General features: G+C 38.9%; 1 protein-coding gene across 1 annotated transcript; it reads right to left on the bottom strand.

Moving 5' to 3' along the window:
* Positions 1 to 4,583: 4,583 nt before the first annotated feature.
* On the bottom strand, positions 4,584 to 10,049 carry LOC130425264 (1,25-dihydroxyvitamin D(3) 24-hydroxylase, mitochondrial). Its single transcript, XM_056751460.1, has 12 exons — positions 9,606 to 10,049; positions 9,031 to 9,221; positions 8,847 to 8,940; positions 8,667 to 8,760; positions 8,354 to 8,445; positions 7,985 to 8,096; positions 7,356 to 7,501; positions 7,044 to 7,210; positions 5,880 to 5,958; positions 5,353 to 5,550; positions 5,145 to 5,256; positions 4,584 to 5,012 (listed from the first exon to the last, which is right to left on the bottom strand). Exons 1-11 carry the CDS (start codon positions 9,843 to 9,845, stop codon positions 5,146 to 5,148), a joined length of 1,524 nt encoding a protein of 507 aa, XP_056607438.1. The 5' UTR covers positions 9,846 to 10,049; the 3' UTR covers positions 4,584 to 5,012; position 5,145.
* Positions 10,050 to 10,987: the final 938 nt, after the last annotated feature.

Here is a 10,987-nt window from a genome sequence, read left to right as displayed (position 1 = left end):
CTGGCCACAGTATAACATTTAATAAAAAGTCTGATATGACTGATGTTTTGTTTATTCGATAATATACTACTAACATGATCTGCCATCTATTCAGGCATGACCTCGTCCAAGTCACACACTTTAGAAAGTTGTACAATTTATTGTGATTATATATTACACAACTTTACCTGCTACGCATACTAAGACAGAGTCTGGTTGGGTAAGACACTGGGTGTGGCAAAGGTGGTATGACAACACAATAAGCATTTAAATTATGCAAAATTTCTATGAACAATACACAAATACTTGACACTTTTATTAAAGTCACAGCCATTTTTTAAAGCGGAGTTTTCTAATAGTAATATAAACATTTGGCGTTCTCTGTATTGAAGTGTGTTTTGCGACTCGGAGGTGAATGACACCAGTCACGAGCCAAAGTAAAGAGATGTTGTGAAAGCAGGGTTAAAGTTACAGTAGTCGCTGTTATATCACTTGGCAATGTTTTTGTGTGCTTTACGGTCAAAACATCAGGTTCATCGCTTGTGAAAGAGCTGAACATCATGACATTATTGAATCTGTGTCAATCTAATGTCAGCTGACGAGCTCAGAGTAACAATTAATTCATAACCCCGCCCACAAGCGCAGATCATCCAATTAACGCGGAGTCCCGCCCACTCCATAAGCCCCATGCAGAAGATTGCGGAGAGGAGACGGGGAATTTTCCAGAAGGTTGACGGAAAATCACAAGAGAAGGGACACCGATAGATCTGATAGATTGTATTTTTTATTGATCCAAAATGTAAACCGTTCTTGTTATCTTGTTCAGGCAAAACTGAAAGATCTAACTGGTCTGCAGAAATGGATGTCAGAGGGACAGAACATCGGGCAAGAGAAGTGATGTTATAAAACTTAAATGTTCATGTAAAAGAAAAATCTTCCTTGAATACCTCCGAAGGTGTGCGTTTACTTTACACTTTTCTCAATAATTAAATTAACAAAGTTTAAACACAGTTGCGTTCGGATGCCCTTTCTAACTCTGTCTAGAGCAGTGTTGGGAGAAATGCGTAGCAAAAGTAATGCATTACAGTAACGCATTACATTTTGATGTAACGCAGTAGAGTATGACATGACTAATCAATATTCAGTAATTTTTACTCGCTACATGTTCAGTCACGCTTGCGTTACAACAAACTTTTCGCCCGTGTGACATTAACAAAAATCCCGCACGTAAGTTCTATTTCCCGTTCGTGAAGAGATGCGTGTGGTGTCATTCATCTCCCTCTGGCCGGTGGAACTTTGTATTTTGTATTGTAACGCGGCATGATTTCAGTCTCTGAGCTCGAGGTTCGAGCCCCTTGGTTCGCTGCAATCCCTAGCGCCAGTGTTGCCAGGGCCGCGGGCCGCGGTTTTCCCGTACAATCGGTCAATTTGAAAATGCGCGTTTGCGAGTGTAACCGAGCGTTTGTGTAGGTTCGCCTAAACTTGCTAGTTCGTAGTGCGCATGCCCGCCCCGCCAACTACGGCGCGCCCCGAGGGGAAAACGGTATTGCGCGTAGGCACGCACGCACGCACGCACACACACACTTACTACAATGCGGATGCAATCAGTATTACAAATGAAAAAAAAAACACTCAAATAAAGTCTTACACAAGTTTTTGGGCTACTTTAATGTAGTGCGGGTGACAAAATGTTTATTTCTACTCTAAGGAGGAATGCTATTTGATGAGATTCTCAATGTGTAGTCCTGTAGCTCAGTGTTAATAGCATTGTGATAACAACGCAATGTTGTAGGTTCCCAGGGGATTGCACAAACCTAAGTATAAATGCATAGGGTAATGCAATGTAAGTCGGTTTGAATAAATGCACTTTGGATAAATGCGTAAATGTAAAAGTATTCATACTCCGACGAATACTTGGCAACTCCATTACCGGCCCCGTTCTCAGAGAGTGAACGAGCGTCTAACAAGCAGGGCCGCGGGAGCTCAGCTCAACCAAAGAGGAAATATAGTGGTGGTATTAGACAATGCATCTGAATTATGTTTTTACTAAATTGCATGTCACGTTGCACAAGGAAAGAAATCAGTCGTGAGTGTACTTCCGGCTGCAAAATGTCACGTTTGAGCAGCGCTATATACAGTCAAGAACATCTAAAACATTGACGTGCTTGCACACATTATACCTATGTAATTCATTTAACCATGCTTATTTCTTAAGCAAGTTTTTGCATGTCTTACGAAGAGAAAACACGTTTCTCGTCCATTCCCGTGTGTAGCCTCGAGCACACATGAGATATTTATAAAGGGACACTCCACCCAAAATTTTTAATTCTATTATGGATTACTCACCCTCTAGTTGTTCCAAACCTGTATAAATGTCTTTGTTTGGTTGAACACAAATATATTTGGTAGAATGTTAGCAACTGAAAATTCTTTGGCATCATTGTCTGCCATAGCAGAAAAATTATATGTAGTCAAAGGTTACCCAGTATTGTTTGGTTTCCTTATTCTCCCCAAAAATCTTTTGAGTTCAACAGAACAAAACATATATACAATACATAGGGAACTATTCGGATAAGTAAATATAGCAATAAATATAACTCCAGAGGCATCCCCAAAAGGTAAAAAATCTCTCTCGCGCACCTGCTCCGGATCTGTTCCACCTATGTGGAATGATTTACCTGCTGCTACAAGATCTGCAGATTCTGTAGCCATCTTTAAGAATCGTCTGAAAACGCATCTCTTCCGTCAACACCTGACTGATCTGTTCTGACTCTATTTTCTTCTATACTCTTTAAAAGAAAAAAAAAGAAAAAAAAATGAATGAATGAATGAATGAATGGTTCTGTATACTGTGTTAGGTTATATGAGACTAGTCTTCTTTTTTTGATTGTACTTATGCTTTTTGTTGTACTTATGCTGTCCCAATTGCTTCCATTGCCTACCCCACATGTAAGTCGCTTTGGATAAAAGCGTCTGCTAAATGACTAAATGTAAATGTAACTCTAACCACAACCTTAGTATTTCTGTATTTTCAAACTAAAATCCTTTTTTTACATTTACATTTAGACATTTGGCAGACATAGCGACTTACATTGCTTTATCCTATACATTTATACATAGGTATTTGCAATCCCCTGGAATCGAACAACGCAATGCTCTTACCACTGAGCTATAGGAAAGTCAACCTCCTTATTAGACTGCCTGGATGGATTTTTGAAATACAAAATACAATTATTTTGTAATTGTACTTAAATGCGTTTAATCTTAGTATTTTTAGTATTTATTTTTGTATAGGCTAGTTAATTCAAGAAATCAGATGTCACATAAAGAGGTTGCTTGGCAAAAAAAAAAAATGTATTTTGAAAATACAAAAATACAAAGACATTTGGTCACATTAGAATGTTAAGTTCTTCTTCTGTAGTTATTTTGGTGAAAGTAACTCAAAAGTAATACAGGAGTCATTCTGAGACAGAAATATTGCAAGGTAAGGGATTACTTTCTAATAACAGTAACAAATACACTTACATTTAGGCATTTCGCAGACGCTTTAAAAGCGACTTACATTGCTTTATCCTATACATTTTACATAGGTATTTGCAATCCCCTGGGATCGAACCGCGTTGTCAACGCAATGCTCTTACCACTGAGCTACAGGAACGTAATCTGTAATGTATTACAGTTTGGAAGTATTTTACACAACACTGGTCTAGAGTTCACTCTCTCTCCGTTTAACGTTGTCCGACTTCGTCTGAACATAAACACATTGAGCAGCCGATTTTGTACAAAGGTAGAGAGTGGAAAATTACTGCTTCACAGTGTTGTCTCGTGACGTTATTATGAACCTTGAGAACGAGACCACCGCAAACTCATCTCAATTGTGAAGACTATCCGACAGAATGTAGAATAAAATATAGAATATAATAACTAGAAATTAATATAATCTATAGATACTGACATGAAGATTTAGCTAAATAAAGAATAATAATAACGAATAAAAAAGGAAAAGAAATTAAACACAACCCAAAATGTATGTCTGTACCCTCAAGACAGATTTCATCATTTTTAGGAAATACACGCACAAACAGGTCACTTTTAAGAAATTCAGATCCTGTCAGCCCAAAGCACGATTTGCTTTTAGATAATATTTTAAATGTTTTTTTCTTATATTCTTTGCTGTATTATTATTATTCCAAACTATACCTATGTCATATTTTGTAACCCATATTTTTTTTAGAATTTGTCAGGTTTGATATGTTGTCAATATATACTATTGATTATAGTTATTGTTTCCCAAACAAGTGGGTCAGTATTTGTTTAGATTGTGCTTTAAATGTTGTTGCTTCATAAATTGTTTATTTGCTGAAAAGCTGTTAAACAGAGAAACTGACTTCCATTGACATCAGAAGAAAAAAAGACTTGCATCTGGATTTAAGTGAATTTGCTAAGAAATGTTTGAGTTCGTGTTGAGATCTTCAGAATTCTAAGCTCGCTATTTCTCATTGGTGTCCAGGAGAAAACTCATCTCTGCTTTTCCTCGATTATGGGATTGGAGTCTGATATTTTGTACAAGGGTTCATTTTTATAAAATAACTCATGCACATGAGTATCAGAACATGTTTTATTCAGAAACCAAACTGTGGTTTGAGGTTTAATCCTCAGACTCTTTTATAAACAAACTTTACTTCTCAAACAATACAATAAACACTTTTTTCTCCCGCTCATTTAAATAAAATTGTTTATGTACAACATTTCTACTGAATGTTTTCTATTAAAAAAAAGTTATACAAAATGTTACAGACTGTACATGGAACGATAATTTAAAGTTTAGCAGCGATTTTTAAAATACAACTTTAAATATTTTACTTAAACGCTAATAAATATAAGAATCATATTAACTACATTAAAATATTTTTACTATGGTAAAAACTATATATTTTATGGTATGAGGTATATGTAAAAGGTCTGATACATTCTATTGGACTGCAGCATAAAGGCGGTGTAGATCCGTCATCCGTTGAGGTAATATCGGTAATCTGTAAAAACAAAAATCAAGTTTGAAAATCAAGAAGAAACTTAGTCTGATATAAACAGCGGAAGAACAAATGGGAATGCTATGTAGAAATTCAATAAAACATTTCATTGTAAAGTAAATGTTATTTAATTACCTCATCGGGGAATAAAAGCAACTGGAAGTTCTCGACTGGGAACCAGTGTCCCAGAATGCAACGCTTCAACTGGCTCTTGATCTGTGGCCACAATCTCATAGTCACGCAGAATCTGTGATAAAATACACAACGAACATACAGTAATGTCATTTTGAGCCACATTTAACACATAATATTAATATCTGACTGCATTGAAAAGTGAACGTACCCAACACAAACCCAACTGTATCTGCAGTTCGGCAAGACGCCGGCCGATGCACATTCTCTTTCCGATGCCGAAGGGCACGTGAGTGAACGGGTTGATGGAGTTCTTCTCCTGAAGCCAGCGTTCGGGTCTGAACTGCTTTCCATTGTCAAAATATTCCTCGTTGGAACCCAAGGCCTGACTGTTGATCATCAGAACCGTCTGAGAACATGAAGATGAGAGTTAAACAGATTCCAATCCAATGAAAAAACTTTACAAACCTTTTTTTTAGTTAGTTAAAGTGTGAAATAGCAAAATTAACGTGTTTTTATGTATCCAGAAGCGAATGTGATGTCGGTGGGCTCTAGAAGGTCTATAGAAGATTTTTGCTTTTTTTATTGTATCTGCTTAACGTTCATTTTTCTTTTAGAGAGGCCTTAAAACTAACAGACATGAACTTAAAGCCACATCTTCATCTTCAAAGAATGGGTTTGTCCTGGTGGAATGACAACACTAGGGGCAGTATAAGAGAAAACTCAATAAACACTTACGCCCTTGGGTAAAGTATAATCGCCCAGCACGGTGTCTTTGTCTAAAGTTCGGCTGGTGAAGGGGATGGAGGGTGTAAGTCTGTAAGAAAGAGAGAAAACAACGTTGAAGCTCTGCTGTAATCGGCGAGGTATGAGGCTAAAGCAAGTCAAGTAGAAATAATCCCACAAAAACACTTTCAACATTCCAGCACAACTTTCTGTAAAGCATGACCGTCGCCTGAATCGAAGAAAAGCGCGATGGTAAAAACACCTCTGAGCTCATGTTTTTCAGTGGCTTTTAAACTCAGCTGACTGAACTTGAATGACCCGTATAATCTACTTGGTTCAGATGAGGTTAGAGTATAGAAAAATGTTCTGCTGTGTTTTTAAAGGGGTCATATGGCGCGAACACGTGTTCTTCTGAGTCTTTGGTGAGCTATAACTTGCCCATGCATGTATTAGACATTAAATTGCAGAAAGTAAAGTGTGTGAACAAAAGATGCATTCTGTCTAAAAGCGAATGATCACCCAGACCTGCCTGAAACGCCTCATGTAAGCACACCCCCACAAATCTACGTCAGCTGGTGGTCTGATTTGACTAAATGTATACGCAATTAAGGTGGTGTACCTGTCATTCTATTTCTCAGGAGAAATATCTCAGACACACATGAGAGTTAAAGTGGTCATATGACATTGGCTAAAATGAATATTATGGTTTGTTTTAAATGTTAACACGATTTATGGTCTCCACTTTGCTCTGCCTCTCTGAAACACTCAGATTTTTAACAAACTCATGGCTCTGAAAAGCTAGGTGTGCTCTGATTGGCCAGTTAACCAGTACGTAGTAATTGGTGGAATATTGCAAGCAAGTGAGGGAAATGTAACGCCTCTTACCATATTTGGAACATCAGGTTCCTCTTCAATAGTATTGACAGGTACTCCACCTTACTTGCGTATACATTTGGGCGATCTAATTTCTGCAATTTTACGTGTCTAATACATGCATGGGCAACTTATAACACACCAAAGACTCAGAACAACATGTGTTCGCACCATATGACCACTTAAGAAAACATTTCCATTTGCTCTCCCCTTCATCTTATTGATGCTTAGGAGAAATAATTGAGACATTAAAGATATCTCATCTGTGATTTGTCTTTCTTTGGCGATGTCACGTCTGCTCACCTCATAGACTCCTTCAGACAGGCTTTGAGGTAAGGCATATTCTTGATGTGTTCAGCACACGGCGTCTCTCCGGCGGGAACCACGTCTCGGATCTCCTTCAGAAGTTTTCCTTGTTCGCAGGGATTGCGCGAGAGGTTGAAAATAGCCCACAACATGCTATTGGCTGTCTGTAACAGGAAGATAAGGATTGGCAAGGTCAGTTTTCTCATTCTACGGACTTAATGTATCTGCTTGATCAAGCTAAGCTCTGTGTTGTTCATTCTTCAGACTGATTCATTCCTTCGCTCATCTGTGATTCGTGTTAACACGTACCGTCTCCACTCCTCCGACCTGGAGCTCTGTTGTGGCAGCAACCAGCTCTTTCTTTGTGAGGTGATTCTGATGGTAGATGTCACAGAGGAAATCTTCGCCTTTTCCATCTGACTGTCCATTCAACTTCTTGTCAATGTAAAGTTTTGCTGTTAACAAAAAGAAAGGTGCATATTTTTTATTAAGTTATTACTACAAAAACACATTAAGTTCCATAACACTCCCAAAGTTCCCTGATGCACCACTGTGATACCACGGTACTTATCCCTGTTAGTACTTTTGGTGTGTTTTCTGTGTGTGTTTTGGACCGGAAAGTGAAGTGTACGCTGGGTATGTGTGACAGCTGACAGAAATGGAGTCAACAGCCGCACAACAATCCGTGAGTAATTCACCCCTGCGTCAACATTCCTCCCCAACCCTCCCTCTCCTCTACTACAAATATTTGGCTGGATTCTATTGCACTCAGGTCACTGCGTTTACTACAAAGGTTTACTCTCTCTCACCCGTTTGCTCGCTCTGCACACATGGATCTATCGTGGGGTTCGAAAGAGGGGGTGGGACCGATATGCCGTTCCTGTGCTTTGAAAGCTTTTGAGTGTCACAACTCATCTGATTAAGGAACCCATCAGTACCTGTGCTAAAAATACAGTCCCAGGCCGCCGTGTGGTCCTGCCATGTTTTCGTGTTCAGGCTTTTGTGGAGCTCCACAGGCGTCACCATCATGGTTCCAAAGGTGCTCATCATCTGAAAGGGAGAGGACGGAAAACACGCTCAGAAAAACTGTTAATGGGGCAATTTCGGAATGTTTCTGGCAGCTGGGACAGCCGGCGGAGCTTGGTGCGTGTCCTGATTTCGGTGAACCCACTGAACTACAAATTGTTTGTGGCTTTTCATCTTTGCATTGACAAACACAGCTGTATCAGAGGACGCCACAGATAAAGCTTATCTCAGCAAATTTACAGATCAAACAATTCATGGGGTCGAAGAGGTGATCAATTTACCGTCTTTATTGCCGCGATAAAATTCATGGCTTCCTCGCTGATGCTTTCTTGCAGGAGACCAAAGCGTTTGTCATAGAGCACATAGCAAATAGCTGAAATGACACAAAGAGAGAATCACTTTTAATTCATTTTACACACATATATATTATACGTATACTCTTAAAATAGCATGTTTTTAGTGCACTGGTGTTGCACAAAATTCAGAAACGTATTTTAAGAACATACAACGTGAAATCATGTTTTAGAGCTGCATTAAAACATAAATACAGTTAAAAACTATCTTTGTGGCACAGAATAGTAGAAAAACACTCACTTTCAAAAGACCACTTGTTGAGTTCACAATACAAATCATTGATCTGTCCGTTGACATGAGCGTTTCCAATCCTCTTTATCAAATCTGCCGAAACCTTTAAAAAGAAGCAACAATCATTTGTGTTTACTTCAGTGTATATTATATTGAGATTGACTTTTATATGACTGCTCTTTAACTCACTTCATTGATCTTGCCGTCCAGCTTCATGACTTCACTTGGCTTCATTAACTTCTGTTGAAATGCGCTGCGCACGCGCTGCCAGTCTTTCCCTTCCCTGCACGTGCACAAGTTTGTATTTTAAATTACATAGAGGTCTAGAAAAGAAAACACTCGAATACACTTGTGACAAAACGGGAATATTTACAATATCAGCAGCCCATACGCCTCGTCTCTCATATCTCTGTAAGCTTTCCAGGGTTTGATCTCCAGTCTCTGAGGATAGCTGCTCTCTTTGCGGTAAAGCGCCTCTAATAAACACGGAGAGCCGATGTGAACCGACTCAAACGATCCGAGTTTCATCCGGAAGATCTTTCCGAACTTCTTATGGTAATCGATCTGAGGGGAAAAAAACGAAAAAGTTCACATAGAGTGAATTAAAAGAAATAATATGCATACTAATACAGGTATTATAATAAAGTAATTATAGCCATATGCATAAATCCGTTCTAAGTGTAGTTTTAGTCTTATAGCGCATTTTATAAAAATTACATGTTTGCAGTGGACACATGTCATTCCAGTTTCCACAGAAATGGGACGTAAAAAGAGTAAAAGTATGAAATATCCGACGAACGTGCAATAATGATATACATGATTAAATGCATTATTTTTGAGAGAAGACAGTTTCATATTAAATTATAATATACAGTGCTTTCCAAAGACATAAACAGGCACATTGAAAACTAAGTGCATTATTATTATTATTACTAATGTGTCTCATACCAGCGCCTCGTGTTGTCTCCTTAAACCTCCTCTCCGCAAGAGCTCGATGAGGCTGCCGAACACCGGCCAGTTAGTTGGTCCAGGAATGGACTGGAGGCTGTGAGGGCAGGGCGCGCTCGGCACAGCATCCTTCGAGTCCAGCACACATACAGATGTTGTGGTCTTACACTGCTGAAGCCCAACAGGCTTCTTCTTCAGCAGCTCCAGAATCTGTGGAGCCTTCTTGATCTGCGTCCTCATCTTTATGCGTGCGTAAAATGTCGTGCGTAAAAGTGTTCCTGAAGTTTCTCTTAGATGACTTACATCTTGCCACAATATATATATATATACCCTGGTCCATGTTTATCTCGGTCGGACGCGGCGACCAATCAGGACTCGTGTGTAGATGTCGAGCCCACCATTAATTTATGGATCCACGTTGGTAAGTATCGCATGACCCCGCGTAAACCGGGGAAGTGCCCTCAAACGCGCTTTATAAATAAACAAAAAGGAGGTGACGCGGTTCGCTTTAAACTGTCCTGGCTCATGAAATGGGAACAACCTTAACTTCTCTGTCTCCCTCCCAATCTATCTGAGTCAACACCACGACCACGCTTCGCCAATTTGCGTAAATATTTGCTCAAGAGCTGCTATGCGCGCTTGTGGCCAAAGGCGCGCGGCAATCACAATTGTTTGCATTTGCGAGCTTGAGCCATAAAACAGGTAATTGTGGAATTTCATTGATAATGTCTCCATATCTTTATGATGTCTCATTGTGAATGTACCACATCGTTGTTTTCCTCTCCTTACAAACTGTATGATGATAGTTCACAGATAAAATGCCTATAAACTTTGTTTGTCCAACATCAATATAAGTGGTTTGCAAATCTATAGACATGATAAAGTTAAGATTTACAGTCTTTTTAAAGGTTTTACGTCCATTAGTCACAAATATGAGGTCAATATGAAGAATGGAAAAGAAAATGGTCTCTAATAGTTTTAGACGGATTACCTGAAATTGTATATTAACTGTGTCATATTTTACCAGAAAATAAGGTTACCGTGGTAAATGTAAGTAAGGGTCCAGAATTCAGACCATGTTGCTAACGTGTGTATTGTATGACCCATGAAGTTTGCGTATAAAATTAGCCACGGTACACTCTCAGTGTATGAAGAAAAACGTAAGCTCCCATATGAACTCAAGCCCCTCTGGTAATCGAGCCACACTCATGACATAGTATATGGTTTTACAAAACTAGAGATATGTGGTACAGTAAACATGTTGACTCATAGCACACATAGATCATGTTTAAATAACCTTGAACTCTCTGAATGCTGGTAACCAAGCTGTGTCCACCATAGTAATCGACAAGTATGTGTCCACAAAGCAAACAAACACTTAG

The sequence above is a fragment of the Triplophysa dalaica genome, chromosome 6, assembly GCF_015846415.1.
Source record: "Triplophysa dalaica isolate WHDGS20190420 chromosome 6, ASM1584641v1, whole genome shotgun sequence".
Lineage (NCBI taxonomy): Eukaryota > Metazoa > Chordata > Actinopteri > Cypriniformes > Nemacheilidae > Triplophysa > Triplophysa dalaica.
The sequence above is the reverse complement of the archived record's forward strand: the minus strand, read 5'-3'. Positions and strand labels throughout refer to the sequence as shown.

Coding starts and splice junctions, on each gene's coding strand:
- LOC130425264 (XM_056751460.1), bottom strand. CDS start 9,845: ATGAGGACGCAGATCAAGAAGGCTCCACAGATTCTGGAGCTGCTGAAG. Junction 8,941..9,030: donor GCGTATGGGCTGCTGATATT/GTAAATATTCCC, acceptor GTGCACGTGCAG/GGAAGGGAAAGACTGGCAGC. Junction 7,502..7,984: donor GGACTGTATTTTTAGCACAG/GTACTGATGGGT, acceptor TTTTGTTAACAG/CAAAACTTTACATTGACAAG.